The following is a 26,297-nucleotide window of genomic DNA, read 5'->3' as shown; positions in this document are numbered from 1 at the left end:
GCAAGATTGTGGATGTACCCATTTGTCTTCTAACTGCCCTGCAGGCCTGGCTGCCCAGGCCAAGCCTCTTCCTCACAGGAGGCAACAACCTGGGGGCTCCTCCAGGGCAGGGCAGTGACCATTAGTTCAGGCAGGCAACTGAATGACGAGGCATAGGGCTCAGAATCCATAAAACACCTAGTTGAACAGTTGAACAGAGTGGCATTCTGCACATGCTCAGGGACATGTTCCCCTTCTATCGTCCAGAGACTTTCAGCTATTGGGCAGTATAGAAATGGGGGGGGGGAATTCATTAACACCGCCCCACTCCACTTCTTTCTCTCAGGACAACGATCTCTGCATCTGTCCAGAGGCACTCGGCCAATTACCCCACATGCCCAACTACTCAGAGCAACGCTTGGGGCTGGGTGGGTTTGGGCCACTGCGCCTCTGTGGCGCCCTGAGGCCCTGTGGGTCGGGGTGGGGGACGTATAGGGAGCGCGCGCTGCCTGGGCCTACGCAGCACCGCCACTCCCTGCCCGGCCTCGTGGCTAGGCCAGCTGACGAGGCCAGGCTCAACCAGCCGCCGCCACCCCCGTCACCACGGCAACGGACGCCGGCGCGGTGCATGCCGGCCCGCAACAAAATGCAACAATAAAACTCTACTGGAGGCAGAGGCGGATTACCCAATGGGCTGCCGGGCTTATTGTTGTCGTAGCCAATGACCGTCGCCGGCGGAGGGGGGTTGGGCGCGGCTGCCGGCAGCGAAGGGAGGGAAGGGCGGGAGCGGCCGGCCGAGGCGGCACTCGAAGTCTGTCTGTCGCGGGCGAAGGCGAGCAGGGCGGCTGAGCGCGCGCGGGCCTCTCCTCAGTTCGTTACGCGACGGGCGAACCGGACGAGCGCGGAGGGGACAACTTGCTCGTCCGCTCCACCAACATCCCTTCCCGCCGTCCTCGGAAGCAGCCCAGCAGCACACGGTGAGGGGCGCGTTAAGCTGCGCAGGGGCCACGCTGTCCGCGGGCGGCTGAAGGGGCTGCGAGTAGGGTGCCTGGCGGAGCCGCAACGCCGGGGCTGAGGGGGGGGGGGGGCTGAGGGGCGTCGGCTGAGGGGGGGCGCTGTTACGAGTAATGCCGACACCGCCGTCTATTCGGTCTGAAACAAGAGCCGAATGAAGCCACGAGGGGTGGGGGGCAGAGGGGGGGGCACTGAACAGGCGCAACGGCCCTCACTGCTTCTAATAAAGCCTTAGAGGTTCTGCTTCTTTTTTACGCCCCCCCCCAAAAAAAAACCCCCAATCACAAACGCTTTAAAACGTTTTGGAATAGCCCTTGTGTTAGGCGCTGCACAATACCGAAATCCGTATAAAATCCCAGCTAGACCCTGGGATTTGCAACAACGTGCGAATGGGAGGAGCCATGAAAATGGGATTTTGTAAACGTTGGGGTGGGGATATATTTTTCGGAACAACGGGGGGGCTGCTGCTGCTGCTGCTGCTATTATTATTATTATTATTATTATTATTATTATTATTATCTGCTAGGTAGTGTACAGCTTAAAGCATCGCAGATGGGTCTGTAGTTAGCGTTTGGGGTGGGGACGCAAAGCATGTGGAAAGGTATAATTAAAACGCGCAGAATAGTTGTGTGGGTGCGGCTGGGATTCTTGGATACGCCTCGTGGGCAAAATGGGCAGCTGAGGGGGGGTGCCCTTAAATGCCAAGTGTACTATGTGGGAGGGGTCCTGGGATGGTGGAAGGGAAGATGTATAGGGAGTTTCTGGGGCAGGCGTGGAGTTTTGGGAGGGCGGCTTGTGTGTGGTGGTGGTGGGCATATTGTGAAATGTGTAGGGCATTGCAACTTCGGAAGTAGATCTAATGTCTCTTACAGTTTTGTAAGAATTATTTATAAAACACCCAGACTCCTTATATGCATTGATTTGGGGGCGGGGTGTCTCTCTGGGTGTCTCCGGATATTCTCTAAATTAAAATCCCTTAAAATAATGTGCTAGACATTTGTGCAATGTTTTAAGTCCCAGTTTACAGTTTAAAATTTAATACAAGCAATAGACAGAAGGTATAGGGAATATGAGAGGGAAGGAATCAAAATTTATTTATTTATTGCATTTTTATACAGTCCAATAGCCAAAGCTCTCTGGGCGGTTCACAAAAATTAAAACCATTCAAAGTATAAAACAAACAGTATAAAACATGATATAAAAACAATAGTTTGAGGGGCGGGCCTCTTGAGGGGAGCAGTGCATAAACAGTGACTCCTGTCTGAGGGTGAGGATAGCACAGCCTCGCCCCATTTTTCCTTCCCTCCTGTATGGAGAAAACTATTTTGGGTGTGTTCATTTGCAGGGATGATTTCCCTGCATGGATCCATTAACATTTGGGGGGAGGGGGGGGCTATGACTGTGGAAGGCTAATTGGTGATTAGGGGCATTATGTTGGGAATTATGGATTGTTCTTTGTGGGTGTTAACTGTTGGGGGCCTTACAGGAGTGAAGGAGGTGGGTGGAGTTTATTTTTGAGATAGTAGCCTTAAGATGGGAAGGGGCACGACTGGGTAAAGTGATTTCATGGAGTTAATATCTCGGAGTGTTTCTGAGGGAGAAATGCACCAAGGGCTATTGGCACTGAAAGTGATATATCAGAATATGATTTGAGTGACAGGGACTGTGGGTGTCTTTGGAGGATTATTAAGGAATATTGGTGGAGCTGCTGGGTGTTTCTTAGTAATTCTGAATAAATAAGCTTTCAGGTTGAATGGTAATGAAGGATATATGTTAGTTGCATTCCTGTGGGGTGGGTGGGCACTGAGACATCTGGGAACAGTTAGGTTCTGCTCTCATATAATGTGATCTGCACGACAGAAAGGTGCATGTAATGTTTCCTTCGTTCAAGAGTCTCATTTCAGTAGTGTGTACATTGTTCAGCTCAGCTTCCAAGATAGGGTCTGTGTTGTACTGCTGCACATTTGCCATGCAACTTAAAGTGTTTAGCATATTGGTCTCTTCCTGCAGAAAGAGTCTTATAGACTGGATCTGTTAAAACAGTGGGAGGAAATCAACTGCATAGGTATTCTTTAGCTCATCAGAAATGGTAACAAGCGATCCTGATCTCCTCATGTGTTTCTAAGAGATTGGAGAGATACTTCTGGAAACTCTGCTTCCATTACAGAACTGATGGTGCTACTAGCATGGGTTATTAATTCTTGACCATTGTGCTTCCCAGGTAACCATGAGTGATCGAAAAGCTGTGATCAAGAATGCGGACATGTCTGAGGAAATGCAGCAGGACTCTGTGGAGTGTGCTACACAGGCCTTGGAAAAATACAACATTGAGAAGGATATTGCTGCCCACATAAAGAAGGTAATTCCAAATCATTATTGCATACTGCTAGTTCAGAATTCTTAGTATAGAGAAGCTACTACTGAGAAAATCTAAGCACATGAAATTGTGCCCACAAAATTCTTAATTGGCAAAGGTGGTAGAGTGTGTGCGTGTGTGTATAGGGGGGCGGAATCTTAGGAATGATCCAGTCTGCCAGGGAGGAGTTGGCCATTTCCCTACAGCTTCACAGTCTGGTCAATGTGGGTGGTTCAGTTGCATGTCTGTATCTGAATTAATCCTAGAGGGCTGAAAAACATCTATAGTTCTCTGAACTTGGCTGAGCTGCTGAGAAGAACATAAGACTCTCTGTGAAAACATATGCCATTGTTCTTTAAGGAGGCAGTGGAGTGTACGTAACCTAAAAGCATTTCTTAGCATAGCTCTTAGGCTTGTAGCAAGATACTGACACTGGCTGGCAGATATTGAATGACATTAGTGACAAACCCTTAACATTTGATTCATTGACAACTACATGTCAGACTGAAGACTTCTAGCACAATGACACAAATTACATCAGCTGAGATACATAGACTAGCACAAATCTTACAATGTGAAGTTAGACCTGTAAAACACACACAGAATCAGCCCTCCATGTGGGATTTGGTACAAAATTGACATAAATTAGTTGAAAATGGAATTACTCCAAGCCTTTGTAAGGAAGAAACTCTGTTGTAAGGCACATCAGCGGTATGTTTTACCATTAAAAAATCACAAGCCATTCACAACATTGTCTTTCAAAATATATAGAGAGAGATTGGAATGGAATGGGCAACTTGTGGCTCCCCAGATGTTAGTGGACTGTAACACGTATCATTCCTCACCACTGGTGATTCTGACTAGGGCTGATAGGAATTGCAGTCCAACAACATCTTGAAAGTGATAAGTTGCCCTCTGTGGATTAGAAAGTACTGCTGCCATCAGCACATAAACAGCTTTTAAACACTGTAAGGAATAATATTTGCAACACCTTATTGTGGGGATTGTCTATGAAATTTGAAGAATCGCTAATGCTGTCATCACTGTTTTATATCAGCCCCTGTATACTTCTCTTGCAAGCCATGAGTTAGTTTTCATAATGGCTTGTTTTGGTGCACATAGATTTACTATGCTTAGTGTTCTGGGGGTTTAAACTGATGTACATTCTTAACAATTCCTAGACCATGCCCTTTTAAGTGAATTGAATTAAGAGTCCAGACCTTCATATGTGTGGAGTCCTATACTACTAATCAGTAGTGTTCTCTTCCCCTGGTGCTATTCGAAACCTGTGAGTTTGCATGGAATGTCCTTGCAGCCGTTCTCAAGCAACTTGCTCCAATCATGTAGTAAAAATATGTTCACAGTGTGGCCCAGCCCAAGTGATTAGAATAAGGCAAATTCATTCTTGCTCAAGATTATTTAGCATACCTCATTGAGTGAAACTGTTTAACACCTTTGAAACTAAGATGTTAAGTTATTCTCTTCCAGGAGTTTGACAAGAAATACAATCCTACTTGGCACTGCATTGTGGGACGAAATTTTGGCAGTTATGTGACTCATGAGACAAAACACTTCATCTACTTCTACCTGGGTCAAGTTGCTATTCTCCTCTTCAAATCTGGTTAGAATATGGGACTGTTACACCCAAATATGCATTCGGTTACAGGACTGCACGCTAATTCCAAATAGACTGAAGTCTTCAGCCTTCCCCAGGGAACATACCTTGATCTTCAAGCCTTTTGTTTTAACGGACAGGTACTCCTCTGTACCAATTTGTGTTTTTGTTGTGGCCATAAAAAAATAGCAAAAAAGTGAACTTGTATGTATTTTCTTTCTTTCAAAAAGTTCCTTTTTCTAATAAAACTGTTGGGCATACTCAGCCTTTAATAACTTATTCTAATAGTTCTATATTTAGCCCAGTTCATCTAAATGACTATCAGCTCTTGCACTGTGGATTTAAAATTGAAACGGCTACGTATTTGTCTAAATTAACTGGATTCTTCCCAAGCTTAATCACAAGATTCGTGTCCTGCTTGCTTTTGGCAATAATACTCTAGCGGTTGAGCTAATGGAACCTGATAACTCCTCCCTGAGCTTGCTAATATATGTGGATTCTGAGCATATTTATGTGGAAATAAATTTCATTGACTTCAGTGGGACTTTCAAACAAACATATTCAGGATTGCATAATTTTATTGATGAGTTAGAAGGAAGTCCCACTGTGTTCATGGGTTTATGTCTAAGTAATTGTGCATAAGATGACAGCCTAAGGGTTTGACACGGGTGTAACTAAGAATGCTTTATCATGCATCTCCTGGATCTTTAATGCAATATAGTAATTATGAATTCAAATGCATATTCTGGGGGCAAGTGATTCTTCAGTTAAGTGTCAGTTCAGAAATATTTGTAGAAATGCCAGGTTACTTGGTACATAAATTCTAAGCCAAGACTAGGGAACCAAGTGCTAAATTAAATTTTTGAGAAGCTTGGGTGCCTCATTTCACTGTTGGTGGGGGTGAAGGCAGAGGTTGAAGACAAAGAGTAGGGCCAAAGGCAAAAAATTTAAAAAATCAGCATCTAGTAAGCTCTTCCTGCCAGTAACTCAGCCTTAGGAGAGGCATTTCAACATTTTGGAATGGGGAAAAACTGCACAAAAGCCATGAAAACACCAAAGGATCTGTGCTGGGATGGGGAGGATTCCTTGAGGGCTGGATTCTGCCCCCAGGAAGACCAGAGGTTCCCCACTCCTGAATGTAATCAAAATAGAATGTTGGACTGGTTTGCTGGAAATCATTGCCTCTACTTGCATTGCCTGTAGAAAATAAAACCTAGTGCAATGTTAGGTAAAAAATATAGGTTAATGTGCATCCCCTGTAGACACAGGTAAGTTAATAGGGAGCCATGGAAATTGTTTCTGTATGTCTTTCAATTATCCGTGGAGCTTCTGTACTAGAACTTGACCATACCCTCCCATGAAATATATAGAAAATAGGTAGGTCCCTTCCTTTCTCAAGGAGAGTTGTGTGTCATCACAGGTCTCCTGCTGAGAGCTAGTACTTCCTTGGAAATTTCCATGATTGTTTACTTTTAACACAAGGGAAATTGGAGTAAATATCTAAGAATTTATCTTGTATTTATTTATTTATTATTTATTTAGAATATTTATATACCGCTCCTCATTGAAAAAAAATTCGGAGCGGTGTACAAGGTAAAATGAAAATAAAAACAGAATAAAACAGTTAAAACAAAATTTAAAAAGAAGCAAAAAACAACAACAACACAGAAATCCAAGGCTGCATGTTAAAGAAAGGCTTCTTGGAATAAAGATGTTTTCAGGAGGCGCCGAAAGGAGTACAAGGTTGGAGCCTGCCTGACCTCCAGAGGCAGGGAATTCCACAGGAGGGGCGCCACCACGCTGAAGGCTCTTCCCCTGGTGGATTCCAATCGGAGGATGGATCTAGATGGAACCACCAGGAGCAGGACCTCAGTGACCAGGCAGGTTGTTAAGGGAGAAGGCGCTCTCTCAGGTATCCTGGTCCCAAGTTGTTTAGGGCTTTGTACACAAGTACAAGAGGTATGTGATCAATGACATAAATGCTGGGTTGAAATAGATCCATTCAGTATCCTGGGGAAGAGGGTCTGTCTGCATACCAACAACCCACTGGGCTATTTAACCCATGGTGAGGCTGGGGTGTGCATGTGGCTGCCATCCTGAATAAGCAATCCCCACTTGGGGATTGTCATCTTGTATGAATCCAGCGAGCATGGGTTATACAAGGGTGTCCAATCCTCACATAACCCATGTCTGATTTAGGGTTGTGTGAGGGCGTAACCAATGTTCACTGGCTTTGCATGGCACAACAAACCCTGAGTGGGGGTTATATATGTAACCTAGTAACTGGGTGCTGCATCTTATCATGGGTTAAATAACCCATTGTCCCGGTCAGTGAGTTCTTTGGAGATTTTTAAAATGTTTTGCCTTGAACCTATATTATGGAGGAAGATTTACATATCAAAACATTGTTTTTGATAACCTTTAATGCCTTAAAATCATCTGGCTGTGGAGGAAACATCTTTAGCTAGCATAAACTTAGGAATACTGTTCTATCCCAACAGGATAGTGTCATTCGGTTAGAAAACTTACATTCTTATAATACCTTTGCTTAAACCACTGTCTAAAAGGATGTAATGAACGAATAAAGGGCTTGGAAGGAATGCTAGGATACAAATCACCCCCAGACTGGAAGTACATTATCATCACAGGCAGAAGCTTTAACTAACTTGCCTAACCTTACCCCTTAGCAAGACCGAAAGTTATCTGTATGATCCAGGAGTTTCTTACGTCAAAGGCTAGAAACTGGTAAAAGATGACTGCCATGTTTAAGGCTGAGGCAGTTTTATTCAGTTTTGCAACCACAATGCCAGGAACTAAGGTAGCTACACAGCCTTCCACAACATGGTCCCTACCAGATATGTTGTACTACAACTCCCACCATCCTCAGCCAGGATGGCAATTGACCACGCTTGCTGAGGGTAGTGGGTATGTGGCAGGCATCAGGTTGGGGAAGGCTGCACCCTTGAACTCAGTCATGAAGCAATTAAAAAAAGCCACCTAAAAGAGTTAACTGTGCTGCTGAAAAACACCATTGGCAACTTGGGAGAAGGAAGCTCTTTAAACAGAACAAACCACTTTTTCTAGTTTCAGAGGGGGTGGGGGAAGCAAGAGACTTCAACTATTGGTTGTTTTTATCATGTTCCTCATGGTTTTAATTTTTGTGAACTGCCCAGAGAGCTTCGGCTATTGGGCAGTATAAATATGAAATAAATAAATAAAATAAACTAGGACAGTCTCTGCCTAGACAGCATATAGCCCCTTCTGCTTGTGAGTGGGGTGTGTATATAAAACTCCTTAGGAAAAATGTTCAGGAACTCTTAATTTCCTCAGCAGACTCCTCACCTCTTGTTTCTGAGGGAGGAGGGGAGGTCTAAACTTCGCAGAAATAAAGCACTGGAACTTAGGATTCCCCATCAGAGTTTGTTGCCCTTTCTGTTTCTGAGCACAGAGTTCTAGCTCAGTTAACCACTTGATATGTTAAGGTACAGTCACCTCACATTACACCAATTTGGAGTATCCTGGACTCGTTTTCATATCCTGAGATTTCCTTGTAACTACTCAACTTCATTGGAATGCTGTGGTCTTGATGAGTCGGATTGAGGAGAGAATGTGGGGAAGGAAGCGACTTCTACTTTTTGTCACTGAACCTGTGGATATAAGGAATCCTGGTAGATCGTGCTGTGGCAAATCAGTGCAGAATGACTGTAAACTCCAAGGAATAAAACGTCCCACTGCTTTGAGACACACACACACACCTAAGTTTAAACTGTCATCTAATGTGGCAGGATGGACAGATCTTGCCCCTTACTTTTCCCCCATTCAGGGCACTTAAACCAGCATAGGATTACCCTGTTACCACAGAATACAATCCAACTCAGGTTACGAACTTCAGTTTATGTTGGAAGGAAGCACATACTCTACTTTTCCACTGAAATCAGTGTTTTCCCTTGGCTGGATTATGCCATTAATGTTTAACATAACCTATTTTCTCTGTTTAATTTGTAATTATTGTGTTGTTCTTCAGGCAGTCAAACCTTTTAGCAGTGACTACTGCTTCTTGCACCTTGGCTGGTGCAAAAGTACCCCTCAATTGATGGGGGGTTACTGAACAAGCTGTAAGCTTGGCTCCTGCTTTCAGATGGAGGCAGGCATGAGAGCAACCGTGTCCAGGATAGAGAGCAACTTACCACTTCTAGGGTTGCAGCAGAATCTTGAAGCAAATGCTAAGGCAATATGCTTTTTTGCTTTGTATTGTTATTATTCAGTCTTAATACTCACTATAATGTGTCATCTGTAATCGTAAAACCCCAAAAGGGTTCTGCATACATCTATAATGATGTTAACTTCTGCCAAAGGCATGGTAATTATGAGGCAGTCAACTATGACCATCATATGGAGAGCAACTGTCACTCACAACACCATATGGTGACATACAGAGGAGTGTGAAGAATAGGTGCTTGGCTATGGAGAGCAGCCTTTACTGGACTGGGTTCAGGTGACACCGCGACATAGCTGGAATGGCTTGATCATGTGGGGATCTGGTCTCTAATACAGGGATCAGTGCCCAAGCTTTCATCACATCTGGGACTAGTATATGGCAAAATGGGTTTCATGTGATAAACTTCCCCATAGATCATTATATATTCGCATCCATATATGCAATATTTTTACAAAAAAAATGAGATAACTAGTCCTTACCCAACATAGTCCAAGGGCCTGGGTCTGAAAAAGGGACAGTCACTACAATCTAGACTGAACTAAAGTAGCAGCCTTTTTATAAAAAAAACAATAGCCTATGACCCTAGTAAAATTATTAGCCATTATGCCACATTGTGTAAAAATAATCCAAAATGTGTAGCAAGTGGTGCGATAAATCTGGCATTCCTAATTGGACCCCAGATGGTTTAAACTGACCAGAAAAGATCCCTGACATACTGAGAATTTTGGGGGATTCTGAAAATTGCACATTCTAAGTAAGTATTGGGCAAATCTTGGTTTTTAGATTTCATGTATGGACAAAATAGTTGATAGCCCAGGTATGGTCTGTCTTCTGCATATTATACACCACACTGATTGATCATATCTCTAGTGATCCAATGTTCCTACTATGAAGCAATACTCCCCTCCCCCAACATCTGTCAGCACAGTTCCTTCTGGATTATTATTATTTATTTATATAGCACCATCGATGTACATGGTGCTGTACAGATAACACAGTAAATAGCAAGACCCTGCCGCATAGGCTTACAATCTAATAAAGTTGTAGTAAACAATAAGGAGGGAAAGAGAATGCAAACAGGCACCGGGAAGTGTAAACAGGCACCGGGAAGGGTGAAGCTAACAGTATAGAGTCAGAACAAGCTCAAAGTTTAAAAGCTATAGGGAAAAGAAAAGTTTTTAGCTGTGTTTTGAAAGCTGTGATTGAGTTGGTAGTTCTCAGGTGTTCTGGAAGAGCATTCCAGGCATGAGGGGCAGCAGAGGAAAATGGACGAAGCCGAGCAAGGGAAGTAGAGACCCTTGGGCAGGCAAGAAGCATGGCATCAGAGGAGCGAAGAGCACGAGCGGGGCAATAGTGTGAGATGAGAGAGGAGAGATAGGCAGGAGCTAGACCGTGAAAAGCTTTGAAGGTCAACAGGAGAAGTTTATATTGGATTCTGGAGTGAATTGGGAGCCAATGAAGAGATTTCAGAAGCGGAGTGACATGGTCAGAGCGGCGGGCCAGGAAGATGATCTTAGCGGCAGAGTGGTGGACAGAGACCAGCGGACTGATGTGAGATGAGGGGAGAACCGAGAGATAACCAGTGCGTGAACGAGAGTCTTGGCAGAAGAGACAGACAAAAATGGTCGAATCCTGGCAATATTATACAGGAAGAAACGACAAGATTTAGCTACTGCCTCGATATGAGGAATAAAGGAGAGCGAGGAATCAAATATAAAGCCAAGGCTACGAGTTTCCTTGACCGGAGTAAGCGTGACATCGTTGACAGTAAGAGAGAATGAGAGATGAGGAGAAGGTTTAGGAGGAAAAACAAGCAGTTCAGTTTTTGCCATATTGAGTTTCAAACGGCGATGAAGCAGCCAGGCTGAGATATCTGAAAGACATGCTGAGATACGATCGTGGACATCAGGAGAAAGTTCCGGAGATGAGAGATATAGTTGTGTGTCATCGGCATACAGGTGATATTGGAGGCCATGAGATTGAATAAGTTTACCCAAGGGCAGCATGTATAGAGAAAACAGCAGCGGGCCGAGCACCGAGCCTTGCGGAACCCCTACTGAAAGGGGAAAGGAGGAGGACGAGCTGCCGTTAGCCGACACGCTGAAAGAGCGACCCTCTAGATAGGAGGCGAACCAGTTATAGACAGAGCCACAGAGTCCAAGGTCATGGAGGGAATCTAAGAGAAGATCGTGATCAACCGTGTCAAAGGCTGCAGTTAGATCAAGGAGAATAAGGACGGAATAATGGCCCTTAGACTTGGCAGTGAGAAGATCATTGGTGATCTTGGTAAGGGCTGTTTCAGTGGAATGCAAAGGACGGAATCCAGATTGAAAGGGATCCAGAGCAGAGTTACTAGAGAGAAAGTCAAGACAGCGAGAGTAGACCACACGTTCCAGAATCTTTGAGACAAGGGGCAACAGAGAGACAGGTCGGTAGTTAGACAGAGAAAGTCGATCAAGAGTGGGTTTTTTGAGAATGGGAGAGACAGTAGCATGTTTAAAAGCAGAGGGAAATGAGCCAGAGGACAGAGAAGAATTAATGATGTGAAGCAAGGACGGGAGGATAGCGGGGATAAGATTAATAAAGACGCGAGAGGGAATTGGATCACGGGAACAAGTGGAAGGCTTCGACGAGCGCAGTATTTTAGACAGTTCATCAGCTGAGACTGAGGGGAACGCCGAGAGAGTTGCAGGAGGAACTGACAGGTGAGGCACAGGAGCTGGGAGCGGAGCAGAGCTGGCCAGATCGGAGCGAATAGTTTGGATTTTAGCATTGAAGAAAGAGGCAAAGTCATTGGCAGATAGAGAGGCGGGGAGAGATGGTGGATTAGGTTTCAGGAGAGAATTGAAGGGCTTGAAGAGCCGCTGAGGGTGTCTAGCATTTGACTGGATCAGCGTTGAGTAGTGCTGCTGTTTGGCCAGTGAAATGGCAGAAGAGAAAGAGGAGAGAACAAATTTGTAATGGACAAAGTCCGCCAAGTCCCTGGTCTTACGCCACAGGCGTTCGGCTGCCCGGGAGCAAGAGCGAAGGTAGCGGAGGAAAGAGGTGAGCCACGGTTGGGGTTGAGAGGGGCGAACTATCCGAGTTGTAGATGGAGCAAGATTATCAAGAGTTGAAGACAATGTGGAGTTAAAGGAGGAGACGGCTGAGTCCAAGGAGGCGGCTGTGAAGACAGAAGGAAGAGAGGAGGCTAGAGACTGAGAGAAAGCCTCATAGTTGATAGAATGCAGGTCACGACAAGGGCGTGAAGCAGGACGTGAAGGCGGGGGATTGTGAGTAATATTGAAAGAGACTAGATGATGATCTGACAGAGGAACGTCAACAATAGAAAAGTCCAGGACAGAGCAGTTCCGAGTGAGGACAAGATCCAGACAGTGTCCAAGGGAATGTGTGGGTGCTTCAGAGCAGAGCTTGAGATCGTAAGAGGAAGATAAGGAGCGAAATCGTAGAGCTGCAGCATCGTGAGGGTCATCCACATGGATATTGAAGTCACCCAAGATCAGAGTAGGAGAGTTGTCAGAGAGGAGAAAGGACAGCCACGAGTCCAGATCAGAGAGAAATTTAGAGGATGAGCCAGGGGGGCGGTACAGAACTGCAACCCGCAGTCGCAGCGGAGCGAAGAGTCTCACCACATGTGCCTCAAAGGAGGAGAAACAGTGTGAAGGTGGAATGGGAAGAGGCTGGAACTGGCACAAACTCGATAAATAGGCTGGTACCATCTTGAGGGATTAAATGGCTCCTTACTCTTATTTGGGATTGCTACTGAAATTCTACATTATGAAAAGCTTATTGCTATGACCTATATAAATATGCAAATTAAGCAAACTGGTATTTTGTTTGTTTTGCAGAGATATGCAGGGCACTAAAGCCCCACCTCCAATAAGCGGAGGTATTATTTCATCCTTTTGAGATTTCAGCTGGCCTTAGCTGCTTCTCAGGAAACCGAGTCCTGCCCTCAGTATCATGTCTCAGGTTTCTACACTCCTTGGGAACCCCCATCAGCTTCTCCTATAATCCTTGACATGTTCCAAGCAAGAAACACTTAATTTGTATTCTTTCTTTCAGAAAAGTCAAAGGCTGAAACTAAACTTTTTGACAAGTCGATGTATCTTTTGACAGTTGATGTATCTTCACATCTGGTTCTAATGGAATACAGGGGGCCAAACCTGTAAGGGAGCACAGGCTAAACCTTTCTGTCCCAACTGCGATCACTGACAAATATGTATTGCCCCATCAAGAAAAAAGTTGCTGGGTTGAGGAAGGGTATGCACCCTCCTGCACTAGAGATTCATGGTGGCTGCCAATCATCTCATTCCACTCAAAACAACGCTTACGTTATTAGGTCTATCTATGGCTATTGTCCATAACGAAATGGAATCTGAATATGCAGAGACTGTATACCTTTGAATAAAATGTGATGAGGGGGCACACAGCAGGGATGGGTTTATGAATTTTCCAGAAATATCAGGCTGGCAACTCCTGGAAACAGGATTCTAAATATTTGGTGTGATCATAAGACAATGAGAAGTGCCATGTTGGATCAGACAAGGGTCCATCTAGTCCAGCACTCTGTTCACACAGTGGCCAACCACCCATCGGCCAAGGACCAACAGTTGCTAGGGAACATGGGTGGGAGGGTGCTGTTGCACCATGTACTGGGCGATGGCTGGATGGACCCTTGGTCTGATCCAGCATGGACATGGTGCAACAGCACCCTCCCACCCATGTTCCCCAGCAACTGGTGCACACAGGCTTACTGCCTCGAATACTGGAGATAGCACTCAACCATCAGGGCTAGTAGCCATTGATAGCCTTCGCCTCCAGGAATTTATCCAACCCCCTTTTAAAGCCATCCAAATTGGTGGCCATCACTACATCCTGTGGTAGTGAGTTCCATAATTTAACTACGTGCTGTGTGAAGAAGTACTTCCTTTTATTTGTCCTGGCTCTCCCACCAATCCTGCAAGGCAATATGAATAATTCTTAAACAGTACAGAAATATCAATAGAAACACAACACTATATAAACTCCCATATCCCAATGGGACAATATAAATATTTGAAAATCTAAATACTATTTTTAATAAATACACCAAAGAACCTTACCAGCTACTATCTGTTGTTGACAGACTGGATTAAAGTCCCTTAAATACAAGTAGGTACAGACCTTTCATTTTAAGGCGAGTTTGTCTTCAATCTCCTTTGTGACGCATTGCTACTCCAATGGTAGCTGACTTGGAGTTTTATAATGTGACTGTTCTCCTATGCAGCTGCACTTCACAGAAATCCATCAGATATAAAAGTAATTTTAAATCACTGACTTTAAGCCCCAATTTCAAGTGGTTAATGTAGTCCTTTTGTTGTCATGCAGCAAGATGAACAGACGTTTTAAGTAGGCACAGCTGTCAAATGACTTCCAAAAATTTAACAGTTGCCTTTTTTGAGGCTTGAAATTTAGATTCTTCTAGGGGATCAATTCATTTTCTGTTTTGGTGACATGGCACCAAATATGCTGGCAGGACCAGGCATTTGAATTTTACCATCAGAAAATTCTGTCCACCTTTCTATTTTCCTTCAAGACATAAAAGATGAAGGTCACAGCTTGAAGCCAGAATGAATGGCGACAATGCCTGAACCCAGGTTTTGATATTCCACCTTCAGAAAGCCTGCATCTTCAATCATCTCCTTGAATGTCTCCTGAAATGCAGCAATAGTGATACTGACATTAAACGATAAAACTCATATACTGATTCCTGAATTCTTCAGATTGGCACTAGTAGATGTTATTATATTTTCCAATCCTATGCATTTTTCCTCAGAACTATATGAAGAAAGTACAATTGTACTAATTCTTAGGCAAATATGCACAGGAATGCAGTTTTAATGTTCAAAGTCTATGTAGAGGACATTTTACCTGATCCGGAAAGCGTCGGATGCTTTCTACAAGATACTGGTAGGATTTCCAGTCACCAGCAATAACTTCACCCAGCACAGGGATAACCTGAAAGCTATATAGATCATACAGACTGAAAATAAAAATGTCAGGTTAGTGCAGGTACCACAGATCTATTCACACTGGACTTTCCTTAAACTGGTCTGTGTACAGTAATTAACGTATTTTCAAATGTTTGAGGTATAAGTTCAACAAGGGCACCTACAGAAGTTTTCCTTCCTCTAGAGGACCAAAGTCCAAACCCAAATACTTCCCAGAAGAATTGTAAGATGTTCCTCTTGGAACTGGCATTTTGTAGCAACAAATAAATGGGAAGAAACTTATATTTAATTAGGTACTGACCTGGTTCACACAACACAACAGCCCAACATTGGTTAATTTACCCTAAAAACAAGCTATGTGTTATTCAAGCAGCCTGTCGTCTTGGTTCACGTGACATGGCAAGCTGGATGTCTGCCACGACACGCCAACCCTGTGTGTGTAAATTAGCACACCGTGGTTTGTTGTGTCATGCACATGTCCATTGTGTTTTCTCTCTTGGCTTCCAGAGGGCATTTTAAATCCTTTTGAGAAGAAGCAGGGCCAAAAACCTAGGCTGACCCCTCCAGTTCAGCCCTGCTTAGTGATAAGAAAGAGGGTCTAAGCAGACTTTCACAAGAATTTACCTTTCCAGTTCCTTTTCTTTGCAAGCAAGATCTTCTCTTCCCCCCATGCTGACACACAATAGGTGGGGACTGAACTCCTCAAAAGTCAGGAGAGGGGACTTCCCCTGTGCCGTTGTCCCATTAGAATGACCTTTCCCCACGGCTGGACTCTGCTACAACTGGTAACAACTAGCAGTGACTGAAACTGCAAAGCACATTGGTACTTGTTTGAGGTACAACTCCATGCCCCTTGGTAGGGCTAGAAAGAGATATCACCATACCAAAGCACCTTGCCTCCCTCCCTACTTTGCAGGGCAGATGAGGGACAGCATCACAGAAACGCACCTTGCCCTGACCTTCAGTGCCAAAACAAAATCACACTTTCTTCAAAGAAAGAAGTGAGTAAATTACATAAATTATATTGCAGGTCTGAACAGTGATTTGGCTCATCTAGTTCCTAGCTGGATGCTAGGGAGCCTTCCTAGTACCCAGTTTGGAACGAGAGAAGCAAGGTAGGATAGAGACTACAACTTATAGCCAAGCCCACTCCAGTGCTATTAGATAGCTAACCTTCTGGTTCCAGGAACACCCAAGGAACATTCAACCCAAGATGTGGTCTTTTTGACACCATTCCTGCACGGAGATATGCCAAACCATGACATGGCCTCAGCCAACAATGTTCATAAGGCATTATAGGCTGGATGAGTGGGCAAGAACAATGCCTCTTCTAATTGGGCAGTGCTCTCATCACTGGTGGCTGACATACTAAGTTAGGTTGCTAAACACTCACATGTGTGATGCACAGAGTGTGATGTGTGATGCACAGAGATCATGAAAAAGAAAGACAGGTCACTTACATGTAACTAGCTCTTTTGAGTGGTCTTCTGTACATTTGCACAAACCACCCTCCATCCCCTTGCAGGTGTGTGTCCATCTTCCTGTCATTTATCTACCTGCTACAATGGTCAACAGAAACTGAGCAGGAAAGGTTGGGGATGCACAGCGAGAGTAGGGTGGGACTTTCAGCGTAAAGCTTTCTCTGCTCTAGAACATCCCGAACAAGGCTCTGCACAGGTGCATACCTCATATGCATGAATGCACAGATGACCACTTCAGGAACTACCCTGACAGGTAAGCAACCTGTCTTTCTCATAGATTGTTATCTAAACACTATTTCCTCAAGGGGTGAAAAAATGAGAGAAACCCAAATCCAACCTCGAAATAAGTGAGTTGTTGACTTGACTAAATTCTAGACACAGAAACCGTCCTCCTGGTTTCAAGACTCGATAAGCCTCCTGAAGTGCCTGGAACAAGACAGATGTGGAATGAAAAACACAGTAGGCATAGGGTGGGGGTGCAAGTAGTGTTCGGGTTAATCAACCCTCTGAATATCAGCAAGACTCTCAAATCATGGGGTAGTAGCCAATATTCCTACTTAGAGTAGACCCACTGAAATGAATGGGCCTTAATTCAAGAACATCCATTTCAATGGTCTACTCTAAGAATTAACTTGGTTCCTATCCATGGAGAGCTTTTCAGCTATATACTAGCCCCCCTCAAAGTGCAACACCTGAATCACTGCCAGTTTTGAGCAGTGGAGATGGTCGAAATGAAACGCTCAGCTGGTATAGCTGGATCCTATTTTAGCATCCCTTTTGCTCATCCCTGTTTTCCAGGTCTAGTCCCCAATTTTCGTCTTGATTTAATGATGTCCACCAAAAACATTTATCACTGTAGTCCAGTAAGAGAAGTCAAGATCCTTTAATGGATCCTTCATGCACAGGACAATATCCCTCCTAATACCAATTTTTCAGGAGAAAAAAATGCAAAGACATGCTGCTTTGCAACTCCAAGAGACACCTGACCTCCTACTGTTAGAAACAGGATGTTGGACTACTACTTGGACTTCAATCTAAGTTAGCAAGACAAACTACTCTATCATTAGAAGAATAAAATTAGGCAAGATGCAATCAATGACCCACACGCTCACCTGGTCAATATGAGTGACATTCCGGATACCAAATGCAATTGTGTAAACATCAAAGTTGTCATCACTGAAGGGCAGCTCTTCAGCATTTCCAAGTACCCAGGACAATCCTTCAAAAGAACATAGAAGGAATTGGGCAGTGACACACCCCAAAACTGCTTTCAGAAAGGTTCTCTCACCAAAGAAAGTTTCTTATGAAGAGGCAACACCCACCATCATTCTGAGAGTTGCAAAAGGCAACTTACAGCAAATCGTGCCCCTCCTCCACAGTCTGATGCAATGCACATGCATGGAGTTAAGTTTAGAAAGCCTCCACTGTAGCTCCACTATAGATAGCTGCAAAGCACAACTCATGGTTTCTAAGGACCGGCATAACTGTGTATGCAGTGCTTGTGGTCAGGATGCTAAGAGGAACGTTTGACCTTTATGCTATGCTGAATGTCTAGCCTGCAAGCCTCTCAGTATTGTTCTGCATTTAACAATGATCAATTATTTGGTTCTTTTGGGTTTGTGGCCTGAACACTGACAGTCCTCCAAACCAATGCCACGCTGTTTTAGGGAAAGAGCTGTGCCTCTTCTATATTTATTCATTTATTCATTTATTAAATTCCACAATCACACAGTGAACTTGTGGATTCATTTCTAGATTAATATTTTGAGCTCAGTTAAATAATTCCAGCAGGCTGATCTGAGGAAGAGCACTAGCCCTGCTGAAGACCTCCCTCATGAAGGCACCAAAACCAGCCATTCCAGCAGGCTGTACTGAAGGAGATGAGATGGAGAACAGCCATGCCACCAGCCCTGCTACAGCAATAAAAAAAATCTCCCTCTCCCCTCCACATTCCTTTTTCCTTATGTGTCTTGTCTTTTTAGATTGTAAACCCGCAAGAAAGAAAGTAATTCCTGGAGGCGAAGGCTATCAATGGCTACTAGCCCTGATGGTTGTGTGCTATCTCCAGTATTCGAGGCAGTAGGCCTGTGTGCACCAGTTGCTAGGGAACATGGGTGGGAGGGTGCTGTTGCACCATGTACTGGGCGATGGCTGGATGGACCCTTGGTCTGGGCTAGATGGACCCTTGGTCTGATCCAGCATGGCATTTATGTTTTTAGGAGTATATAACTAGTATTTTAAGCAGTCTTGCTTGTAGGAATGTGTTCAGAATCTACATAATTAAAGCACAAAAGCATTCTATCAGTTTTGGACTTCTTATATTGCAGGGTAATATAAATGAATGCCACAGGCCCAAATCTAGCCACCAAAGACTTTATTTATTTTTTTATTTTTTTATTTATTTGTTACATTTATATACCACTCCCATAGCCAGGGCTCTCTGGGCAGTTTACAGAAATGTGCTCCCCAGGATAAGCTCTAATACCAAAGCCCGTACCCATCCCACCCCACCTATCTCCCTCTCCCTCAAACACACCCACACACCATCAACTGACGATTTGCCCTGGGACTGCAGAAGTAATGGCAAAGAACCTTTTAGCCTAAGGATCAAGAGCCTCATTCAATCAAGAATACCAGCAAGCGAAAATCGGCCTGGCCCAAAGTGTGTTAAATGCCAGCTTCTCGCTTATTCTAGCCTTGAAAATTGATCTCCCTCCCCTTCCCTTGCATGTCTTGTCATTTTAGTTTGTAAGGCTGATGGCAGGTACTGTCTCTGTATGGCCTACAGGCTTGTAGGCCTGCAAATCATGGCTCCCCGCAGAGGTTTATGGGTGAATAGCTGCTTCTGCTTCTAAGCTAGCAAACTGTTATTTTCTGAATTAGTCTGCAACATTCCTCTGTCCATGGGAAGATGAGTCAAAGCATAGTTCTCATGGAGCATACTAACGAGCTTACATTCCAAGGTGATTCAGTCAAAAACCTGACCATAAGACCCTTGGAAACCTAATTAGTAGGGCTTATCCATGCCAAATAGGTGTCAAGAAGTGCCTTACTATCAGTAAGGTTCATTATTACTAATGCTTTTCTATGCTGAGAATGTAATACCTTGTTAGTAAACCTAGTAATCAATCACTTGCTTAACTTGGCAGCAGTGCCAAGTCCAAGTTATGCTATAATTATTCTATCTGGTGGGGGTCCAGATTTTGCTGAAGGGTCTTTTGTGCAGGAAGCCTTGGAAGTCTGGTCCACCTTTATTGGGATATGCCTGATGTGCTGCGAACTATTCCAGTAAAGACTGTCTCCTTGTAAGTAAACCGTGGATCTGGCTCATTTGTTTCCTTGGTAACCCTGAAAAACCCCGAAAGGCCACGGCCAAGGCATACAGTCTCTCTCTCTCTTTTTATTGATGTGAGCCACTTGGGGAGACAATAAGAGTCTGAAAAACAGGTTAGAAATACAATAACTACAAATAAATAATTCCCATTGCTGAAATGACAATCCATTACCTTCAGAGTAGCCAAGGTGTTGTGATTTCTGCTTCCCAAACTTCAGCATCTCCTTGTTAATGTCACAGACCACCACATGGGAACCCCCCAGAGATTTATGCTCCTCTTCCTGGTAAAGTTGGGTGATCTCTTGCCATGACAAATTCTGATGGGATCTCAGCTTCTGTCGGATCTGATGTTCCCACCGGGAACGAACAGAATTGATAAAGCGAAAGGCGATGTCTCCTGCATTTGTTTTGAAAGGAAGATTCAAAATATGGGATTTTCCCTGGAATTAAATGTTACATTTGTGACAGAAAATTTTTTTGTTACATTTTGTATTAATGAGGGGATGCGGATGGCGACTAAGGAGTGGGTCTTTGCAGTGGTGGTACCATGGTAGTGGAAGAGGCCTACCTGGTGGTGCCTATGTTGTGGACTTTTTGATGCCAGTTTTAAAAGCTGTGTTAATGTGTTTTAGTAAATAAAAACAATTAAACAAATGATAAAAATAAAACTATTTGATTAAAAGCTATAAATCCTGTAAATAAGAAAAGCCAAACACCAACAATAACATTCGCTCTTCATTCTTTTTGTTTTTTTAGATTGTAAGCATGTGGGCAGGGACTGTCTTACGAAATATTTTTGTAAGCTGCCTTGAGAGCCCTTTTGGCTAAAGGGCGAGATAAAAGTGCTATAATAAATAATAAATAAAATTCATTCAGACACTTTAGGTGGCGTAGAATGCCAGCCCTCCCGACATCTGCATCAGCTGATCATATCCAGCTGATACTATGGCGGTTGCAATGGCTGCTTGTAAGCTTCCAGGATCAGTTCAAGGTTCTGGGTTGACTTAAAGCCCTCATGGCTGGAGTCATGCATATTGCAGGGAGTACCTCTTCCTATGCCTATTAAGAACACCCCTGCTCTGTATACCATCTACCAGTGGGGTGAGAACTACTATTGAAAGGAGCAGGGCCTTTTCACTAGTAGCTCCACCTTCTTGGCCTTTCAAAACAAATGCAAGACCCATCTTTTTGTTCATGTTTTTGGCATTACGTTTTGATTTTGCTGCTATGTTTATATGGGTTTTGGCTGCAATGCTGTCTCTGCAACTTACTTGCAATGAACTGAAACTATTATTTACAGGTTGTTGAAACTCTCAGACCAGCTTACAATACAAAAAGTAAGCATGCATAGGAACAGGCAAGAAGATCTAAAAATAGTTTGAAAATGCTTGTTTAGTGATGATTTTTATGTTTTATTATTATTGGATTGGATTGTTTTGTAAAAGCATCTTTACTGGAAATTCCTTCAAGAAAAGGAAACACATTCATAGAGATGGATGGATGGATTTCACCCTGGCTATAAGTCATGATGGCTCTATGGAACCTCGAGGTTGAATGATAGTGACTGAATACCAATTGTGGGAAATAGCAATGGGGGAGGTTTTTCCCCTTATGCTTTGCTTGTGGATTTTCTGGAGGCACCTGGCTTGGTTCTGTGGCAAGCAGGATACTGGCTAGATGGGCCCTTGGTCTGACCCAGCAAGACTCTATTTATGATATGATTCTCTGAAGTAAAAAAACCATCTTGGACAGGCAAGTCACATCCTCTCCCTTGCCCGTTAGACAAAAACAAAACAAAAAATGCAGGTCCAAATGCTTTGCAGAAATTCGGTCTTCTAAAATACGGATTTTACACATTCTGCACCTTTATTCTCAAAACTACTACAGGAACAAATACAAAGTAGAGCATCCTTCTCCAACTAGCGCCTTCTAGATATGTTGACGACAACCCCCAGCATTCCCATGCCAGCATAGCAACCTGGATAACTCTGAGAGCACCAGGTTGAGAAGGCTGCACTAGAGAATGGAGGGTTGAATGACTTGTTTCCTCTTTGATACTATAGGAACACAATCATATTGGCTAACCGTGAATGAGATCTGCTATGCCAGTATTCTCAGGTTATTAAGTAGTTTCTACAGAAAAAAAGTGGATCTCAAACCTACGAGCAGTCTTTAAGACAGAATTAAATTTATTTCTTCAGAGTGCATCTTTCAAAACTAGGTTTCCAACATACTGGTGAAGGGGAGAAGCTTTGCTATACTGTTTGGAAGAACACAACTGACACTTTTGAATAGTAATCATAGAAGCTATAAATGCTACTTTAGAATAGGACAGACCCAGTTAAGAAACGTTCAGCATATTCCTTCCTATTCTAAAACCCTAACATTAGATGGCCTTTCTGACTTAATAGCTGGTTCAATATTTGTTCCTTACTAGATGGATTGTGAACACTAGCCAAGACCATCTGTCTTTCTTTGTCTTAGTGATTCCTTAGCTCTCTAACTGGCTTCTTGCCCCACTATAGAGAGGCTCACAATGCAGAGGTCAAAAAGTCTTTGGGCAAGGCAGTTCCAGATCTAACCTGGCACCTCAAGGTCCTCAGTTCTATGAGGGAAAGCTGGTGTCCCTAACTTCCTTAATTTAAACCAAAAACTTTACTGGCCTAACACTATTTGCATTCCTTATTGGTTGTGTAATATTCTTTCCGATGTACGGATAAACCAACGTACGCATTAAAGATTCCTTACCCTAATAAAAAATACTGAAAATCAGAATAAATGTAATGATTTCCCTGCGTTTTAAGCGGAGAAACTCTGCAAGAATATTTCATAATAATTGCATATTTAACACATCTTCTACAATGTAAGTGATAATTATATGAATACGATTTCCAAATTAAGAAAAATAGGACACATTTATTTCAAAGAAATAAAAAGTCATGAGAGTGCTACTGCTTCAACCTGCACATGATCTCAAACTTAGAAACAAAGCTCCTTAATATATCTGTGAACAATATGAGGCTTACCTGTCCCTCCAGCAGCATCAAGTAATTGGGTTCCGGGGTAAGGGTTCATTTGATGCAGCAGGATATCCTTCCAAATGCGATGGATTCCCAGACTCATTGAATCGTTCATTAAATCATACTTCTTAGCCACATTTTCAAAAATTTGGTAAACTGAAATTAGTTTTTTAAACATGAAACATGTCAGACTTACCTACATACTCTGATCAAGACCAGATACTATGTTGACTCCATTGCTATATATTGCTGATATATATTTTCCTTTAACTCTCCCTGTATTTCACAATACATTTTGCAGACATTCAAACTACAAGCATGCAGCCAAATAGATGCATTAGCCCTAACCAGCTTCAGGTAATCAACCCACTGTTCTCCAGCTTTCAAATATTCCTTGCCTGCATTCCCACTACCTTCATCATGTCAGATACATCCAGCCTTCCAAATCCTCAACTCTTGTCCATCCTCACACACCCAACTTCCCTTAGATCTTTGCTATTTAATCCCTCTTTTATTTACCCTTGCCTCCAAGTCCTCTTCCCCCTCAACATCTCTGCCACCTGATGTTGAAAGCTCATATGAAGACATACATTTGCTAAATAGTCTTAGGAAGCCAGTGACCTGGTTCGCACAATTGTTCAGGTTTAAACAAGCCATTTTGTGAACCGCCCAGAGAGCTTCCGCTATTGGGCGGTATAAAAATGTAATAAATAAATAAATAATAAAATAAATAAGCAGTGGCATGTGCTGGGCACCATTTGCCTAATTACCTGCCCGGGCACAGCTTGACTTTTTGGGTTATTTGAGGATTGTTTCTCTCTAAAACAAGCCATGCCGCCTGGGTTCAGACAACATAAGCTGCACCCGGGTGAGTAATTAAGCAAACAGGGCTCCCACACACAGGCCACAATCACTTGTTTAAGCTGCAGTGATTGTGCGAATCAGGCCACTGTATTTTGGCCCCTTGCTCCTGTCTGTACTAGAGCTTTGGAGAGTGACATTAATGAACTGAGTGGATTAACTTTTCAAAAATGTTTTGATCAAAAGTGCTCCCAATTAATCAAGAAGCAGTGTTTTATAATATACAACAACAACAACACTTTATTGTAAGAACTGTGGATGGCAGCTACCATTTTAGGAGAGACATTCCCTCGCCTCTATAACTGTTGAGAAATTGCCCCACTGGCACCAAAGCAAGTACTAGTTTGAGAAGAAGAATTTTCGTTAGGATTGCAACAAGGTAAGGAAAAGGTTAAATTACCCCTCGAGGCCTGCTTTGATCCCGTTTATTATCAATCCCCTCAACTGATGCGATTTCAATCCAGAAAAGCAAAACTTTATGAGATAGATGTAAAGACACATTTAACCTCATGTTAATTTGGCCCTCAGAACTAAATAATTGCAGTACGCAGATCAAGCAGTGCAGTCTAATGAAACAGAGGCTGGCACCTGGTGGGCTATTATTATTTTATTATTGTATTTATTTACATCCCGCCTTTTGTCCAACGCTGGGCCTCAAGGCGGCTAGAGCACAAGCAGGGTGGGTGGAAAGCAAAGGCCTAAGCGCGCATCAAACTAAACAGAAAACAGCGCTCCCTCCCACCCACCCACCCACCCACATTAATCCCAGCCTGCAAGAGCTCGTTGGAAGAGGCTGGAGCTTTCCTTTCAGCCCAGCCTTTCCACCCTCACGCCCCGTGTCCTGACTCCGGATAAGGCAGCTTGCTACGCTCCTAAAACTGCAGACGCAACTCCTCAGGCCTGATGGCAACCTTATAAATCCTCACCCCTTGAGTGCTCTATGTAGAAAAGTGGGCTATACATTCAAATTGTTGTTAAATAAGCATATAGACTCTACTGCTTGGTGAACATTTGCAGCAGAATGAGATGGCAAAGTTAACTTGACCACTTCAAACTGCCCGGGGGTGGTGGGGCGGGGGGCGCGGAGAATGTTCTTTCTGAATCCTACACCCCACCGGACCCGGACCCGGACCCGTAGTGGGAGAACAAGGCCTCCAACAACACGGTAGCTCGGCTGCCCTGCCCCCTCCGCCGACTCACCCTTCTCTCCTTTCTCCGCTTCCGACACGGTTTGGAACCCAAAGTGCGTCTCCCCGTCAGCAACCGGACGCCTCGCTCCGCTGCACAGGCCGCGCAAGAGGAGCAGCCGCCGTTGCCCGTGGCAACCGCCCCAGGCCCGGCAGGAGCCAGCGACCACGGAAGCCGCCATCTTGCTCGGCGTAGCAACGACGCGGCCTCAGGTCGCCACGCCCCCTCGTGGCAGCTCCGCCCATTCTGGAAGGTCGACGGGGAGCAAGGGCGGAGCATGTAAGGTGGAACGGTTCCTCGGTACGTGCTGATGTCACGGGTGTCATCAACACCGCAGGAAAGGCCAGGCCAGGCCGGAGTCAAGGGCGAAGCAATTAATTGACTTCTGCAAAGAGCCTCTTCCTATGGTTTCATATTCGTGGTTGTCTGGGGGACGCTGGGAGTTGTAGTCCAAACACATGTGGAGGGCACCCGGTTCGGGTAGGTTGGTATACTCATTGGCTGAGTTCAGACGACACGCTAGACACGCTAATCAACGGTTGTTTCCCATTCTGTTCCTATCACACACACACACGGTTGATTAGCGTGTCGTCTGAACTCAGCCATTGGTTGCAAGTCCCCTGGAACTCAGTGCAGCTCACTGCCAGTCAAACGCGTCTAGGATTGGGCTGCAATCCTATACACTCTTACTTGGAAGTAGCTTTCATTAGAACACGTTATTTCTTTCTTCAGGGATGATATTTATTAACGGCCCAGGGCTCGGCTTGAGACATTTTGCTGCTTGAAGCAAAGCATAAGATAGTGACTCCTCCCTTCCACCTATGGAAACTGACAGGACTGACAGCTGACTCTCACTTGAGCACTGGTGATGGGACAGCATCCTCCACCTCACCAGAGGACAACAGGTTAGCATAGTGGGTTCAGGTCAGGCTGCCTGGAATACAAACTGCTGCCCTCTAAGACAGGGGAAGATAGAAGGGACTGCCACTGTGCCCTCTCCACACCACCGAGCATCGGCCGCCCGAAGCTACTGCCTCACTCTGCTCATGGTAGGGCTGGCCCCGATGGAGGGATGTGGAAGACGGCTCTCACCTTCATGCCATGCTTGTGGAGACATCTGGCTCAGCACCATTGGAAACAGAATATTGGGTCAGATAAACCTTTGGTCTGATCCAGCACCACTTTTCTTATGGCCTATAAATGGATTCGGTCAGAGCACTGTCACCTGTGAACTCAA

General features: G+C 44.2%; 2 protein-coding genes across 4 annotated transcripts; one reads left to right on the top strand and one right to left on the bottom strand.

Moving 5' to 3' along the window:
• The first annotated feature begins 764 nt into the window (after positions 1-764).
• DYNLL1 (dynein light chain LC8-type 1) lies at positions 765-5,224 on the top strand. The gene is made up of 3 exons (XM_063144038.1): positions 765-956; positions 3,215-3,352; positions 4,838-5,224. Exons 2-3 carry the CDS (start codon positions 3,221-3,223, stop codon positions 4,973-4,975), a joined length of 270 nt encoding a protein of 89 aa, XP_063000108.1. The 5' UTR covers positions 765-956; positions 3,215-3,220; the 3' UTR covers positions 4,976-5,224.
• A 1,327-nt stretch (positions 5,225-6,551) lies between these two features.
• Positions 6,552-25,246, bottom strand: COQ5 (coenzyme Q5, methyltransferase). 3 transcript variants are annotated; one of them, XR_010026294.1, is made up of 8 exons: positions 25,073-25,246; positions 23,018-23,167; positions 20,164-20,388; positions 17,770-17,876; positions 16,995-17,083; positions 15,097-15,208; positions 14,350-14,879; positions 6,552-8,611 (listed from the first exon to the last, which is right to left on the bottom strand). XR_010026294.1 is itself a non-coding variant. In XM_063144403.1 (7 exons), the coding sequence occupies exons 1-7, from the start codon at positions 25,239-25,241 to the stop codon at positions 14,778-14,780; spliced, it is 954 nt and encodes a 317-aa protein (XP_063000473.1). In that variant the 5' UTR covers positions 25,242-25,246; the 3' UTR covers positions 14,096-14,777. The 3 variants fall into 3 exon arrangements, 1 of the variants encoding a protein (XP_063000473.1); XR_010026295.1 differs by lacking the exon at positions 6,552-8,611 and adding an exon at positions 14,096-14,143; XM_063144403.1 differs by lacking the exon at positions 6,552-8,611 and having other exon boundaries at positions 14,096-14,879.
• Between the last annotated feature and the right edge of the window lie 1,051 nt (positions 25,247-26,297).

The sequence above is a fragment of the Elgaria multicarinata genome, chromosome 18, assembly GCF_023053635.1.
Source record: "Elgaria multicarinata webbii isolate HBS135686 ecotype San Diego chromosome 18, rElgMul1.1.pri, whole genome shotgun sequence".
In the NCBI taxonomy this organism is placed as follows: Eukaryota; Metazoa; Chordata; class Lepidosauria; order Squamata; family Anguidae; genus Elgaria; species Elgaria multicarinata.
Note: the sequence above shows the minus strand (reverse complement) of the source record. Positions and strands in the feature narration are given on the sequence as shown.